Raw genomic sequence first — 17,583 nt, forward strand, 5'->3', positions numbered from 1 at the left:
TTTTTTCCCCAGATCTAATAACCTTTGAACTGAATGGCAGTTAAGAGTCAACTAAGAGTCAACTATGTTGTTGTGGGTCTGGAGTCACATGTGGTCAGACCAGGTAAAGACACCAGATTTTTGTCCCTACAGGACGTAGGTGAATCAGATGCGTCTTTACAACAATCAACAATGGTTTCATGGTCATCATTAATCTTTTCATTCCAGATGTTTATTCAATTCAAATTTCACCATCTGCTGTGGTGGGATTTGAACCCGGATCCCCAGAGCAGTACCCTGGGTCTCTGGATTACTTGCCCAGTGACAATACCACTACCCCACGGCCTCCCCTCAGGTTGCTCCAGCAACATGATGAATCTATTGACATTTTAATAGATATTAAAGTCAGGACCAGTCAAGATGCTAATCCATGGATGGATTTCCCACCAAAGTTGCTCAGTTAAATGGATTATTTGGCTTAAAGGTATTTTCAAAATTTCTTGAAATCTAGTTTAAAATTCATGATAAAATTCTGACCTACTTTCTAAACCATTATTAGTTTCCCTTCAATGTCTGTGTGGCCCGTGGGCACACTATTTTAATAAGGTATTCAATATCTATCCCTTATCTTAAAGCTGGAAGTATATAGTAAGACAAAAGGAATTTATGTTGGGATTACAGCTGAGATAAAGGATTGACAAGTACGTAGAGAAGGAATGGGGAGAGGATGTAACCAGGAAGAATCAATTAGGTGAATTGGGACTGTGAGCTGGATTGAGGGAGTGACTTGAGAAAAGGCAAGGAGTCATCATACAGGATTGGGGTGGGTGTGCTAGTGTCTTGAATGCTCAATGGGAATGTAGTCTGGACTTTAGAGGCATCTGGCCTTGGGGACTCCTGATGGCAGGAGAGAGTGGAAGATTTGGAATGGCATTACTTACCAATGGACTGGTGAGTTTGGAAGCACCTGGAGGTGGGGAACTATTGTCTGGGAGTTGTCAGAGGGGTGGAAGCACTCAAGACATTTGAATGTATCCGGATATTATAGATCGGTAAAAACTTGCGTGAGTTGGGGGTTACATTATGTGATGTCAGAGAGTGGCTGGGAGCACAGGAGACTGGGATATGGGGACAGGTAAGTCTAACCAGGATGTAGATGGACTGAGGACAGATGTTCTGGAGGACGACTGGATTGTGGAAATAGTGAGGAAAGAAATCAAGATGAAACAGTCAGAGAGTTTTTGAATCATTGATGTGTAAGGTGGATGTACTGAGGGGAAATGAGTGGAACCTGAGCATAATCCAAGATGTTATTTCAGTGCATGACTGAATAAAATAGTGTTGCATTGTTGAGTTCCTTTGAGTGAGACAATATTGCCTCCATTTTGCGGAATGAGGTTGTGACTACTGCCAAGCAACCCCTCTGGCTCTGAAAACTAATTTTTACAAGTGTTGAGTCTCATTCCTCCACATTTTAACATATACATTTAAGTTTTGTTTCTGTCTTAGACCTGTTGCTCTCGTAATTCCATGAAAGGTAAGTACCATTCAATCACCACAAAATCTGGCCTATTCTTCTTCTCCCACTTGATTTCCCTCTCTCAAAACATAAGACACAATATTTGTCAGCAGAAAATACTCACGTTGTAAACAGTCAGCGTTTAGAAGGTCTTGACACTTTTCATGGCATTTGACACCACACTCCGTACAACGCATGCCTTGTCTGGCTATGCCCCAAAGCAGCCCCTCGCATTCATAGCAGTAGGTAGGAGTGGTTGCTGTCCAAACCTCAAAGTTATGTGGAGTAGTTGATGATATTGGGTAGATTAAGGCCTGCAATGTCTTCTTATAAACATGAGCTTTCTGTTAAAAGTAGGATCAAGATATATCTGAATTAGCAATTTTAAAGCACTGCTTTTAAAGCTCTTACAAAATGTGGCTATATGACATTTATCACAGTATTCCATTCTCTAACTGGTTTCATAAAATTGGAAATGCATTAACGTATTAATACTGAAAGTGCATGATTCTACATCACTCTCGATAAGTAATCTTCTTGCATTGCTCTTGTCAATTGATTCATCCAAATATTTTACTTTTGATTTAGTTAAATGTACTGTTGGAGATATATTTAGCATCCATGTATAGTAATATACTTTGTAAAGCAAACATGTGGCTGAATGGAAAATAGCTGTTTGGATAGCAAATAGAAACATGGTAGGATTTGTCAATGTAGTTTTTGAATGCTCAAGATGCTTCAATTACCAGAGCAACATGTACAGTTTTGTATTTATAAAAACACAATACAGAGTATTTCTCAGAAATATTAAGCATATATGTAATGTCTGTGGTGTTCAGCCTTGAATTGGTGAATTGTAATTTTATGTACACACTCAGATTTCCTGTGACATTGCTCTTGGCTAGCCTGGGTCTGAAGTGCAGCTGAAAGATTTGATTTCTGATCTAACCTGTCACGTCAAGGTCACTGCTCAGGTATTCTCTGTGGGAAACCAGCTGTAATCTGCTTTAATTCTTGGGTGAATTAGGGGTTGGTACATGGCTTGTAAATGTAATTCTCCGGGTTTGAACTATGATGAAATGACCGGCTTTTTTTAGAAATGAGAAATGTTTTGCGTTTGAAACAAGCATGAAAGTGTGGTGTGTCAAATCTGTTAGCCATGTATTGGTGTTGAAAAATGTATTGATATTGAAAACTGTGATTGCTCAATTCTTTGTCATGCTTTTTCGGCAAAGTTTAACATTGAAAATGCCTACGTGATCATGTGGACCATAAGCCCTGTATGTAAATAATTGTCTGTAACAAAATTGTTGGGTGGTCAGGTCTGTGGGTGCAAAACCAAGTGTAAGGTGACTGTACCAAATTCTCACCTTTATGTTTGCATAATGTGTGCATGTATATAATGCATGAAAACTATTCATCAACTGATGTTCACGTCACAGGCAAGATACTAGTAAAGAAACGCACTTACCAATTCTTCATTGTTTATTGAAGTCCTGTTGACCATGGTTAAAGATATACCGGCTTTTCGGGCAGCAAGAGTCTGTTGAGGAAGGTAAAATCATAGAATTTACAGAGCAGAAGGAGGCCATTCGGCCTATCGAGTCTGCACGGCCCTTGGAAAGAGCACCCCACTTAAGCCCACACTTCCAACCTATCCCCGTAACCCAGTCTAACCTTTTTGGACACTAAGGGCAATTTAGCATAGCCAATCCACCTAACCTGCACATCTTTGGCCTCTGGGAGGAAACCGGAGCACCCGGAGGAAACCCACACAGACACGCAGACTCCGCACAGACAGTGACCCAAGCCGGGAATCAAACCTGGGACCCTGGAGCAGTGCAGCAACTGCGCTAACCACTATGTTATCGTGCTGCCCATGCTGCCCAAATGGTAAGTGTGAGAAGACATTTAATAGAAGACTTCAGGTAACTAATGGATGTATAATCTACATTTGTGTAATTCAAATATCTGAATTTATGTGTTGTTACTCTCAAAGCATACCCTGAAGTTTATGCTAAATGCATCAATGAGCTCCAGACAATGATTAATTTGGAATAAATAGACGATCCAAGAATCAATGGATCCTACCACTGTTCATAATAATGAGCCCCCCGCCACCCCCACCCCACCCCTCAACCCCCACCACCATCCAATGCCTTCATCAATGGCCTTGGAGGCTTTGTACTTCATGCGCTGTTGAACTTTAAAATCACAGATCTCTGGCTGTTGGATATTCATTGAGACGTTCCCTCTCCTTGCTCTCCACAAAAAGATAACAATAAAAGGAAGCGATCAAAGTATTCCAAATACAGCAAGGGCCATTATTAAAGCAGGACTGTGAAAAAGTGTTTGGCTTCCTCTTGGCAACTGTCAACAGTGAGATGTTTGTAATCAGGAGATCACTGTGCAGGGAATCATAGGCACCGGCCTTCATCTCGTCAGCTAATGGTGCAGTACATTGCAGAATCCCTTGAGTGAGGTATTCGGAAAGCGACCTTCAATCCAAGGTTGAGAAATTCTACTCTATACCAGACTGCTGATATCACTGACAGCACAAAATGCTTATTTAGTCTGTTTGTTTATTAACGTAAGGTACTATGGTCAATGTAGTTGGCTCTTTAAAACAAACAGTCCTAAATCCTTTAAAGGACTTGGAGCATCAAAACTAAACACATACAAAATAAGGGACAATGCATGCATATTCTTGGAGAACATTAGCAATGCATAGCGTTCTGGGCTGGATTTTCATGGCCTCGATCAGGAGCAAACAGAGTAGGCATGGAGAAAAATGAACATTGAGAGGGACAGCCAGAATTCCTGCCTCTGCTTAAGCCCTCACCATTTTCATGACGACAAGAGAGAGACCAGGCCCGGAACCACCCAGTTCCTATGAAGGAGGGAAGGAACAGTGTTGTGGACTCATTGATAAATCTTTTAAATCATGTGAATGTATGAACAAGGAGCAGGAGGAGGGGCTGATGTTGAGTAACAGCCAGGTTCTACACAAGCTGCACAGAGGCATGAACTATGGGTTGGAAGGGGTAAGAGTTCAACATATAAGTAAAATGGTTTTGCCTCCTTTGCAGTTCACCAGGAAATGTTCAGTAAGGTGAGTCATGACAGTGCTGTGATGAGAAAATGTAACTATCCAGTAAACACATCAGCATTTCCCAACCTGGGTTCCGTAGGAGACATCTTGGGGTTCCACAGTGGGTCAGCCTTTCTAAATTTAAAAAAGTTGTATTTCCAGCTGGTTCTATCAGAGGTGATTGTTACACTGCGTTGGCTACTGATAGGCACACTAGTCAGCCTATCAGCAGCCAATGCACTGAGAAGTCGATCCCTGATTAGCAGAGCTAGAAATAGCAGCAAATCCAATATTGGAAGTCTCAGGGAAGGCCGAGAGCAAAGCCGGCTGATGGTGGAGCAAGCAGGGGAGCAAGGTAGGCCGTGGGATGGGAGGGGAAGCGGCCTTGGAGGTAAGAAGGGAAGCGGCTTTGGAGGGCGGGAAGAGATGCGGCCTCAGAGGGCAGGAGGGGAAGCAGCTTCGGAGGGTGGGAGGGGAAGTAGCCTCGGAGGGAGGAAGGGAAGCAGCCTCGGAGGGTGAGAGGGGAAAAGGCCTCGAAGTGCGGGAGAGAAAGCGCTCTCAGAGGATGGGAGGGGAAGCAATGTCGGAGGGCAGGAGTGGAAGTGGCCTCGGAGGGCAGGAGGGGAAACGGTCTCGGAGGAGCGGAGGGGAAGCGGTGTCGGAGGGCAGGAGAGGAAGCGGTCTGGAGGGTGGGAGGGGAAGCAGCCAGAGAAATAATGGGAGAGGTGAGAGTGGGAATGTGCATGTGTGTAGCGAGAACAAGGTGGGAGTGCATTGGCATGTGCGAGAGAAAAGGTAAGATTGCGAGTGTGCGTGAGAGAAGAGGTGAGAGTCAGTGTGTGTGAGAGAGAAGTGAATGTGTGAGAGGGACAGTTGATAGTGTGAATGTGTATTTGTGCGAAGGGAGAAAGGTGGGAGTTCGAATGTATGTGAGAGTAAAGAAGAGCTGAGAGTGTGAGTGTGTGTGAAAGAGAGAGAGTGAAGTGTGAGTGTGTGTGAGAGAGAGAGAGAGGGAGGGAGAGGTGGGAATATTTCTCGGGGTTCTGCCAGTGCTCTTGGGAGGTCAGTAGGGTTCCAGAGCTGGACAGCTTAGAGAAACGCTCTGCTACTTCTGAAACTGGCAAGCTGTCAGACATGAAAATCCAGCTCTCTGCACTTAGTCGAATAGACAACACTGACGAGATTCAGACTTTCAGATGCTAGGAACGTTTATTGGCAAATTAAAGCTCCAGGACACCAGACACAGAAAGAAGGCAAAACCATTAACTTTTCTTCAGCAATTTAATGTTTGATTTTTTTAGTGCGCGTGTGATGGGACTAAAAAGTGCTATTTAGAAATGATCTTATTCAACAGTAATGAAATTTAGATAAGGCAACTTTCCTCTTTCACCATGTGTGTGCTTCCTAAACCCCTCAAATGCTGTACCTTACATTATGTCAAGGGGCTGGGAAAATTGAGTGCAAACAGCACAATTTAATTTGACTGTAAATCCCAACATTTGTGTAAAGCAGGGGTTCCGAAACTGTGGGTCAGTGATCCCCAGTCATGTCGCAGGGTGAGATTTTGGGGTTGCAAGCTCGCAGGCAGCAATGGCAGGCACGGTTTTGAGTTTTGACGCTGAGATTTGGCAGCTGTGAGGCCCCTTTAGATTTTAGTGTTCTGTCGGTGGATGCGGCCTAATGGAGGCCCACTTGTTGCCACAACCACAGCCTGCGGGTCTTCCCTTTTCTCACCAGACCCCACTCAACAACTTTCCCCCCACCCCAATGACCCTCAAACCCCTCTCTCCCAATTTTCACATTAGGTCTGAAAAATTAAAATGGGCTCACGTTAGGAAATTATTTGGGAAGCACCGGTGTAAAGCATAAGCCAAACTGAGGAAAATTCAGGCTGGTTCTTTCTTGTAAAACATATAATCAGTTTGTTTTGAGTATTTCCATTATTCGTCAAAACCTATCATATTGCACATGTACAGCTTTGAACAGAATTACTGTAATTCCATGTTGTGTAATTGCACACATTAATTTGTCTGAATGCAAGCTTGGAAAACATAGTTAAAATAAAGGTTGTGGATTCCAACACAGATATATTGTGGAACATTTTCTGAATGGCTGGGGAATGCAGCTAACGGATCACCTTGAAACAAAAAGTTCAGCTGTGTTCAGGAAGAAGAGTAAGTATTCCAGAATGTTTGGCACTTCATGGCTGTCAACCCACAACTCTGCCCCGCTGAAGAAAATACCACTGATTGATTTTAAAATCGGGTGGAATTATCCGAAATATTGATTATGGGGGCGATCTACGTTATGCCCAAAAGGCAGCGCGGTGCTGCCAGTAGATGCCGGGAGATCCCTCTTCCGGGATCTAGCCAGCTCACCACGCCTCGTGAGATCTAACGCGATCTCACGAGACAATTCCGTTCATTGTGGGCGGATCACATTTTAGCAAATCTGCGTATTAGAGTGAGACAGCTAGTCTCATCTTAGTATGCTCTCCTACGATCTACCCAAGGAGTTGGAATCTAACCCCTTTGCCTTGGAGACCTTGGGTAAGTGCCGGTTAGTGCTGGTCCTCACAAATGGGGACCAGATGGAACGGCACTTGTGGTTTTTTTTCCCCAGATATTGGAGGCCATCAGGTGCTTTCCCTATGGGCAGGGTGGAATCCTGGCACTGCTGGTGCCATGCAAGCACTATGGCAGCACCATCCTGGCACCCTGGCAGTGCCACCTGGGTGCCAGCCAGGCACTGCCAAGGTGCCAAGCTGGCATTTTTCCTATGACGGGGATCGGACCCGAGGGTGCCCTGTGTGGGTGCAGTGGAGTGTGCGGGACCTGAGGACCCCATTATAGGTGAGTTGGGGCTAGGGAGAGGGTTCAGGGGTCACGTGAGGGGGTCGAGAGATCGGGACGCTATTTAAAGTCGGCATCCTGATCTCCTCCCGCACTGAGGAGTTTCCGGCGAGCGGAGCTCCTCAGTGCAGGAAATTGGACTAAGTGCGGCCTTTGTCGGGGAGTCCCCTGCTGAGTCCTCGAATCTACTTGAATGGGAACAGAGTCCTGCTCGATAGCGTAGGGTTTCTCAGCGCTCCGAGTGCTGGGAAACACTCGGCTAAACGTGCTCATTCTGGGACTCTGTTTCCATTCGGGTGGATCGTGCCCAAAGTGTCAGTTTCTGTTGAAAAGCAGTATGTTTCTCCCCAGAAACACAAGCAGATTTTCTGCCCAGATCTTCTGACACTATCAGAAAAGAAATCGGTGGGTCTGTTTAGGGCCTCAGTCTGTCACTGTGGGGCCTCATGGAGCCAGCAAGCCCAGTTACACAGAGATTGGGGTGCCATCTTTAAACGGTTCCCTAATCAGCGATAACATTGACCTTCCACCCACACCTCGACGGACATGGAGGCCCCCCCTCCCACCAAGCTTAGGGGTGACTCCCCCCCAACACCCACCATGGAAGTATTGGGGGCACTTTAACCACTCCTCTCTGCCCCCCCCCACATGAACTGAATTCAGCTTACTGTTTCAATGGCATCATCAACTTAAACCACTCAGTCATAAATTTGATGGAGTGAAAGCCAGCCATTCAATCAGCAAACCAGGGACCAGTGCTTCAAATTGTGGACTGCAGACACGCAGTTCAGTTTAATGGAATAACTATACAATTAGTTCCGCAGCCCTGCTCTTTTCCCACAACCTTTTCAATTTTAAGTGACCCATTTTATTATATTTTAATTTACAAAGAAAAGTTACTGGGTTTTTAGTGGTTCGTGCAAGTTAAGAGGCAAATGTTAGATATATGGCCATCTGTCATTTGCAACTGACAGCATTTTATGATGATGAGTAGGAAAAGCCATTCATTTCCTTTCAAACAGGAATTGTAATCCTTCTCCCGTTTAATTTTTAAATATGTAGCTGAAGGCCTGTAGTAAAATCACAACAAGAGAGGTGGTTTGGTGACCCTCAAATAATTGCGGGTGTTACCTGGACCAGAAGAGGTTAATACAATTACTGCGATCAACACTTTTACGGTAACACACTATATGTAATTTATATTTTGCAAAGCACTTACCATAGCCTGTTTAATCCAAGAAGCAAGTGAAAGAAATTATATTTAGTTGTTAGTTGCAACTAAAGCCAATGAAACTAAAATATCTAAGTACACATCAGTGAATTTTTAATAGTTATTAATTCTGCACAGGAAACATGCAAATACGATGACAATGTCTGAATGTGATCAGGGTACTTAGATTGTCATATCAGTAGGAATGCTAAGGGTGGAATATTCCAGCCCTTCCTGTCGATGGGATCTCCCAGTCCCATTGAAGTCGACACCTGCCATGGGTCCCCCGATAACGGCGTGATCAAAGAATGTAAATCGGCATCAACTTCAACGGGACGGTAAGATCCCGGCGGCAGGTGACGTGGAGTTTCCTCTGTTACAGGAAAACCTGCCACTTGGGGGAACCGGGGGGGGGTGGGTTGCTGAAGAATTCCGCCCTAAGAATCCATTATCCACAACAAATTTCTAATTTTTGCCAGGCCAGGGAGGAGACAGAAAATGAGGGACAAGTCAATCAGTATCACCCTCATCCACCCTCCAGTTCCTTGCTGTTTACTGAAACTCGCAGGTCATAGCCTCGCAATAAATTACCCTTCACGGGATGTGTGGCATGGGAAGATAACATGATTCCAAAAAGTGGGTACTTGAAAACAGGGAAAGAAGACTACTTTTTCCCTTCAACTAAATCGCTTTCCTTAGATTTAACTTGTCATCTGTGAGCAGACAACCTCTTTTATCTCAAATGAAAAATAATTTTCGAATGAATCCAAACTATAATCCAAGATCTAACTCACCAAATCCCGGACGATAGGCATTGTCTTCTTTCGACGCAAATCTGGCATACTGTCAATGCCATATAACTCACTTCCAGCCCTGCAACAAATTGTACAGTTTAGTCACGTGGTTTGTATATTAAGAATTAGAAAGCTACAATGGTATAGATTTTGACAATAATTGAGGGACGTACCAAGATCCTACCATCTGATTTCTTCTGAACCCTATGTAGAATTTACTAGGCATGGACATATGCCTGTGTGTTTTATGTGTATTGGATACACTGCGTTAACCAAGTGATAGACAGCAATCGTTGTCTACTGCTCTTTTTGTTTTTGTCATTTTCTTATCCGCTGTCTCCCCTTTTGTAATTTCCTAATGTGAAGGCATTTACTCCTTGCTGCAGACGGGGCATTGAGTGCCAGAGACCCTATAGTATTGATGGGCAACCTAGGCTAGCAGGTGGGCCACATGAGCGGCCCTCCAGATTGAAATCAGGCTTGTTCGCTAACAATGACCCCATGAACCAATTAAATACATTTGATACATGTCAAATATTTCACGAGTTATAGAAATGCTGAAATCATTTATATATTAATTGAAATCTTATCAACTTCAAATGGTAAAAACAAAAGAAATATTTACACTTTGGAAGCTGTGGGAGTGCATGGCTCTCGGTCAATGTTGTGGCCAATCTGCATGCACCTCACTTCACTTGCCCTTTCTTTACTTGCGAGTCGCTTCAGCTATACCGGTTGGGATAAAGCTGCGCGGATGGAAATTTGTGCAATTTGCCGATCCTTAATGTGGGCAACAGTCAACAAAATGTCTTGTGGGCCACACTTAGAGCCTAGATGGGCAGCCTATGGTCCACGGGCTGCAAGTTGCCAGCACTGCCCTATATTATCTTACATGTTTACAGCATCCAGATCTTGGCAGTAACCATCAATGTGCTGTTCAATTGCAAACAGACTTCCAGCAGGGGTTTTAGGATCATGGTCAGTGTGGGTACCCTGTCCATTTCTCTAATCCAGGATTGTTGAGGCAATATACAGTGCTCCTATTGCAATTCTGGTGCAAACCATCAATTGGGTCTCTTGGACTATATGATTTGATTAATCTGCTCATTTTCTTTTCTATATAAACACTGGCAAACAAGAATATATTCTTGTAAAAATAGATAGGCTTTTGTTCTCAGCTGTACAGAATTCCAGCGATTTGTATTCATGGACCAGATGGTAGCTGAAATGGCAGAATATTCTGAACAAAGTACTTCAACTTCAAGTGAAAGCTTGAAATGACACTTCAAACCATATAGATTATCTCTGCACACAAACCCCAAAAGATAAATCTGGATTATGTTCATGTATTTTTTGCTTCTCATCTACCTCCCTAATATCCATTCAAATGGTGCGAGATATAAAAATCATACCGAGCAGAATAAATACTGGACCGTTATTCGAAACAAAACTATCTGTTCTATTCATGGTTTTGCTTCCATCATTCTGCCTGAATATTTATTCTAAGTGTTGGCCACAAACTGTATGAAGAGCAACTTCCTGCTATCAGTCTTCAGAATACCATTCATTAGCTTGAACTTGCATCCTTGTGTCCCATTTCCCACCGTTGAACATTGTGGAACATAATTTCATTGACGTTGTTTCCACATTTACCTCCATAACTTCGGCAGAATGTGGAGGAAGCCCTAGTTTGTGCAGAAAAAGGGATCACAACCTATTATTACGATCCCAGACCAGACCCCAACAGAGGCGAGGATATTGGACCAAAACCCCAATATTTTAGTTTATTTGTAAAACTGCGTGGAAAGAATTATTCACTCCAGTAGTGATTGCATGAAGAAATAGAGCTTGGGTATTTTTAAAACAAAACTTTATTATAAATACAATATTAAAATTTGCAATCTCACACACAAAAAGAATAGTTTACAATTACTCCATAAACACTACTACTCAATATCCCATTAAATAACAAGAAAAGAAACATACAGTTCACAATCTATCTTACTGTGGGAGAATTGTGGATTCAGTATCAGGCAAATCAGAATTCAATTCCTCTCTCCAAAGTTTCTCCACTATAAAGCTTTTCAAAATGTCTCTCTGCATTCCTTGGCTCCACCCAGCAATGACCTCATCTCCCCAAGCTAAGCTGAAAAACAAATCATCTCTGCAAGCTGCAAAGCACATGGGGCAGGATTCTCCAATAATGGGGCTATATCCCCATACCCGCGAGAAAAGGGGCGCGAACCACTCCGGCATAAACGGTCCCTGTATTGAGAAATGCTCCCCTTCCTAGGGGGCTAGGCTAGCGCCAGAGTGGTTCCCACAGCCGGCGCGGGTTTGTGCATGTGCAGAACGGCCGGCGTGATTCCGTGCATGCGTGGGGGTTCCCTTCTCCACGCCGGCCCCCGGGCAATATGGTAGTGCCCTACAGGGGCCCAGCGCAGAGGAACGCAGGCCCCCACGCCGATCAATAGGCCCCAATCGCGGGCCAGGCCACCGTGGGGGCAACCCCCCGGGGTTGGATCCCTCCGCCCCCCTCCAGGACGGCCCCCGCAGACACACCTTCCATGTCCCGCCGTGTGGGACCTGAGTAACCCACGCCGGCGGGACTCGGCCGAACTTGGTGGCCACTCGGCCCATCGGGGCCCGGAGAATCGCGGGGGGGGGGGGGCGCTTTCAATGGTCTAAAAGCAGCCAGACCCTACAAAACAGAATTATTTAAACAAACAATATGACCATTGCAGTCAAACACACTCTAACCCCAGGCTTTTAACCCTTACATTGTCCAATACTTAGAATCCAATATTCCTGAAGTTTTCCAGTTGTCACTCCAATGGAGGAGTGAGGCAGTTCCAATGAAACTTCTGGATTAAAATTTCCAAATCACTTAATATCTTATGTACCTCGACAGGTTTGTCTCTCAGACAACATCTTTCCAGGCTGAGAGTCATAACTCTATCCAGCCTTTCCTCATTAACTCAGTCCAACAACATCAAGGTTCATCCTCACGGCTCTTCTCCACCCTCTCCAGCGCTGTGTTTCCCTGTTTCTTGGTAACCAGGACAGAACATCACATAATACTCACATCACGGTCTGACTAGAGCACAGTACAGTTTGATCACAACTTCTTCTGTCTTGTATTCCACTGTTTGTGTATATTTGCTCATAGGATGTGGGTATCACTGGCTAGGCCAGCATTTATTGCCCCTCCATAATTACCCTTGAGAAGGCGGTGGTGTGCTGCCTTCTTGAACAACTGCAGTCCATATATTCTAGGTATGCACCCTGTGATGTTAGGGAAGGAGTTCCAAGAATTTGATCCATTAACAGTGAAAGAACAGCAATATATTTCCAAGTCAGGGTAGTGTGTGACTTGGGGTGGAAATTGGAGGTGGTGGTGTTCCCGTGTATCTGCTTCTACGGGGTACAGGCCATGGGTTCGGAACATAAGAAATAGGAGCAGGAGTAGGCCATTCAGTCCTATGAGTCCGCTTCACCATTCAATTACATCATGACTGATCTTCTACTTCAACACCATTCTGAATGATTCCTGTATCACTTGATGTTTTTAATATGTAGAAATCTAATGCCATTGAATGTCATGGAGAGATGGTCAAATGCTCTCTTCTTGGAAATGGTCATTGCCTGGCACTTGTGTGGCACAAATGTCACTTGTCACTTATTGGCCCAAGCCTGAATGTCATCCAGGTCTTGCTGCATTTGAAAATATGCTTCAGTATTTGAGGAGTTGGGTATGCTGAACGCGATACAATCTTCAGCGAACATGCCCATTTTGACCTTTTCTTATCACTTATGCATTAATCAGCACAAACCTGAATGTTGTCGAGGTCTTGTTTTGGCTATGTTGTTCAACATTTTATTAATTTAGTTGATTACTGCTCTGCATTGGTTGTGCATGTTGAGTGTTCACTTAACTAGCTCCTCTCTGCCTTTCAACTTTATTCTTAGCTATTTTAACAGAACTTGTGAAGTACATATGTTGCCCAATTTTCCTTATATGTAGTACAGTATGCTCGTCTGCATTACATTCAAATTTGACATTGTTTGGCCCATTCACTTATTGTACATTTTTTATGATGTTGTCCTTGATTTCTTGCACTCCTAGTTTGCTGTCATTTTTACATTTTGACCAATTTACATTGAGTTTCTCTTTTCATTGTTAATGGTGTAAATTAGAAATTGCAATTGTCTCAACATAAGCCCTGGGGCACCCCACCCAATACTTCCCTGCCCCCCAACTCCCCCTCACTCCACTCTCTCTACTTAACTCCTCTGATGAGTACTTGTTATTTTACCCTCCCGCTAGCTTAAATTTCAAAGTTAACTCTGAATCTCATGGGATTGACATTAATCAGGATCCTTTTTTCCGGAACTTTGTGATGACGGCTTAAAGCACACATTGTGGGATTCAACAGAGTTGAATAGGGCAAATACTTTCTTTAATAAATCATGGAGGCTAATCAGGAAGGACATTCCCCATTAAAAGCAGGACAGTACAATTAGTGAAAGGGCCAAACAATGTCAAATTTCACTCCTGATAGGAGTGATTATGGTTGAAATGAGAGCAATGCATTTATAATTGTCGCTGTGTTAGCCAATTAAAAAATGGCGCAAGCTTAGCCCATTTCCAATCACCTGATAACCTTTTCCCAAACTGAATAGCTTCACTGTGGCATCCCGCTGTTCAATGTTTCATATATTTCTGCTTTACAGAACAAGAACTTTGCCACCATGGAGTGTTCCTCCCTTGGTTATAATTTAATCCTGCTTACTTGTGGATATGACAGTTAGAAAATGGACATGCATTCTGCAGTGCTTGAAATGTAGGAATGGCTACGGTATGTTAAGGCAGCACGGTAGCACAAGTGTTTAGCACTGTGGCTTCACAGCGCCAGGGTCCCAGTTTATATGACACATCGAACAGCGGAATGCCACAGTGAAGCTGTTCAGTTTGGGAAAAGCTTATCAGGTGATTGGAAATGGGCTAAGCTTGCGCCATTTTTAAATTGGCTAACACAGCAACAATTCCAAATGCATTGCTCTCATTCTCGATTCCCTGCTGGGTCACTGTCTGTGCGGAGTCTGAACGCTCTCCCTGTGTTTGCGTAGGTTTCCTCCGGGTGCTCCGGTTTCCTCCCACAGTCCAAAGACGTGCAAGTTAGGTGGATTGGCCATGATAAATTGCCCTTAGTGACCAAAAAAGGTTAGGAGAGGTTATTGGGTTACGGGGATAGGGTGGAAGTGAGGGCTTAAGTGGGTCGGTGCAGACTCGATGGGCCGAATGGCCTCCTTCTGCATTGTATGTTCTATGACTAAGATTCGAGGTAGCTATTAACTGTGAGAAAAATAAACCAAAACAGCTGTAATGAACTCTAATTAACCGCACTGTATGAATGTTGTTTGTACCCCCTAGTTTAGACAAGTAATCCAGAGGCCCAGGCTAATGTTCTGGGGACCGGGGTTCAAATCCCACCACAGCAGCTGGTGGAATTTAAATTCAATTAATAATATTGGATAATGAAGCTAGTCTCAGTAACGGTGACCGTGAAATTATCATCGGTTATTGTAAAAATCCATCTGGTTCAATAATGTGCTTCAGGGAAGGAAATCTGTCATGCTTACCTGGTCTGGCCCACATGTGAATCCAGACCCACTACCTGGCAAGCCACCCAGTTCCAGGGCACCAAATGCTGGCCTTGCTGGTGATACCCACAGCCATGAAAGAATGCATTTTTTGGAAAAAAAGGCACAGGGCTGGACTGGGGCAGAGATTGCTTCATATGGAAGACAACTGAATTAACAAAAATAAACATGTGGTTCATGTAATCTCCTGAATTGGCTTCTATCAAGTGAGGGAGACAGAGAGGAATTTTGCAAAGATTTCTATTCCCTTTATTTGCCTGTTTGCCTCTCTCAGGAGGCTGCAATAGGTGGGGATGTGTTTTTTTTTTTGGGGTGGGGGGGGGGGGGGGCTGCTAGGTGTAAGAAGTGTCTAGTCATGATGTTTCCGTCATCATGATTGCAGAGCAGGCTTTATTAACCAGCTGGTTTTTCCTGCTATCATTTTCATATGTTTGCATGGACATCATCTGGACAAAACATTATGTTGACTGTTCTTCTTGCAGTGTACCTAACACAACTGTTCCTGGACAAAATCAATTTAGCATGTAAAAGACACTACAATCAGCCATCAGTAAAACTGTTGTTAATGCAAATGGCTAATGGCTTTCATTTTTTAGCGAATAGAAGTGATTTTCCTTTTAAATGTGGAAGTTTTAAATGGTGGGGACTGTATAAGCATACTCCTTTATCAACTTGTGATGATTTGGAACTCTTATATTGAAAACAATTCCACTTGATGGGTGGGATTCTCTGACCCTCCGCCGGGTCGGAGAATCACTGGGGGGCGGCGTGAATCCCGTCCCACCGATCCGATGCCAGCTGCCGAATTCTCCGGTGCCAGTTTTTGGGCGGGGGTGGGGTTCACACCGCGCCGGTCGGGGCTGTTGGCAGCGGACACCCCGGCAATTCTCCGGACCACGATGGACTGAGTGGCCGCCCGTTTTCGGCCAGTTCCGCCGACGTGAAATGGTCGTGGTCCATCACAGCGGGACCTGGCTGGTAAGCCGTCTACCAGAGTCCTCGGGGAGGTGTGAGAGGATACGGCCCCAGGGGGGCCCCCAAAGTGGCCTGGCCCGCGATCGGGGCCCACCGATCTACAGGCGGGCTTGTGCCGTGGGGGCACTCTTTCCCTCCGCGCTGGCCTCTGTAGGGCTCCGCCATGGCCGGCGCGGAGAAGAAACCCCCTGCCCATGTGCAAGAACACGCCGGTGGTTCTGCGCATGCGCCAGAACATGGCGGCGGTTCCGCGCATGCGCGGGACCACGGAGATACTTCGCCGCCGGTTGGCGTGGTGCCAACCCCTCCGTGCCAGCCTAGCTCCTGGAAGTGCGGAGGATTCCACAATTTCCGGGTGGCTGGAATGTAAGGGGACTGAATGGGCCGGTTAAGCGGGCCCGCGTGTTCGTGCACCTGAAGGGGCTCAAGGCGGATGTGGTTATGCTCCAGGAGACACACCTGAAGGTGGCAGACCAGGTAAGACTAAGGAAAGGGTGGGTAGGTCAGGTGTTTCACTCGGGGCTAGATGCCAAAAATAGAGGGGTGGCGATCTTGGTGGGAAAGAAGGTGTTCTTCGAGGCGTCGAGCATTGTGGCAGATAATGGCGGTAGGTACATAATGGTAAGTGGCAAGTTGCAGGGAGAGAGGGTGGTACTGGTCAATGTGTATGCTCCGAACTGGGACGATGCGGGTTTTATGCGGCGTATGTTTGGTCGGATCCCAGACTTGGAAGTGGGGGGCCTGATCATGGGGGGAGACTTTAACACGGTGTTGGATCCTGCACTGGATCGCTCCAGGTCTAGGACGGGTAGGAAGCCGGAGGCGGCTAGAGTGTTGAGGGGATTTATGGACCAAATGGGAGGGGTGGACCCTTGGAGATTTGCAAGGCCGGGGGCTAGAGAATTTTCATTCTTCTCACATGTCCATAAGGCTTATTCTCGAATCGACTTTTTCATTTTGAGTAGAGCGCTGATAGCAAGAGTAGAGGATACCGAGTATTCGGCAATAGCCATTTCGGACCACGCCCCGCATTGGGTGGACTTGGAGATGGGGGAGGAGAGGGACCAGCGCCCGCTGTGGCGCTTGGAGATGGGGCTGTTGGCGGACGAGGAGGTGAGCGAGCGGGTCCGAGGAAGTATAGAGAGGTACTTGGAGACCAACGACAACGGGGAGGTCCGAGTGGGGATGGTATGGGAGGCACTGAAGGCGGTGGTGAGGGGCGAGCTGATCCCCATCAGGGCCCACAAGGAGCGGAGGGAGCGGGGGGAGGGGGAGAGGCTGGTGGTGGAGATGGTGAGGGTAGACAGGAGGTATGCGGAAGAGCCGGAGGAAGGATTGTTGAGGAAGAGGCGCAGCCTCCAGGCCGAATTCGACCTGGTGACCACCAGGAAGGCGGAGGTGCAGTGGAGGAAGGCCCAGGGGGCGGTCTACAAGTATGGGGAAAAGGCAAGCCGGATGCTGGCGCATCAGCTTCGGAAGCGGGACGCAGCTAGGGAGAT

At 45.5% G+C, this 17,583-nt stretch overlaps 1 protein-coding gene across 7 annotated transcripts in view; it reads right to left on the reverse strand.

Annotated features, from left to right (window-relative positions):
- LOC140387540 (protein unc-13 homolog C-like) overlaps nt 1-17,583 on the reverse strand; it is a 972,441-nt gene that overhangs the window by 413,121 nt on the left and 541,737 nt on the right. For all 7 annotated transcript variants that reach the window (XM_072470780.1, XM_072470778.1, XM_072470777.1 and 4 more), the window contains 3 exons: nt 9,446-9,524; nt 2,970-3,041; nt 1,623-1,842 (listed from right to left, as the gene is read on the reverse strand). In XM_072470780.1, coding sequence (XP_072326881.1) covers nt 1,623-1,842; nt 2,970-3,041; nt 9,446-9,524 — 371 coding nt within the window. The remainder of the gene's footprint in view (nt 1-1,622; nt 1,843-2,969; nt 3,042-9,445; nt 9,525-17,583) is intronic.

Source organism: Scyliorhinus torazame, chromosome 12 (assembly GCF_047496885.1).
Source record: "Scyliorhinus torazame isolate Kashiwa2021f chromosome 12, sScyTor2.1, whole genome shotgun sequence".
Lineage (NCBI taxonomy): Eukaryota > Metazoa > Chordata > Chondrichthyes > Carcharhiniformes > Scyliorhinidae > Scyliorhinus > Scyliorhinus torazame.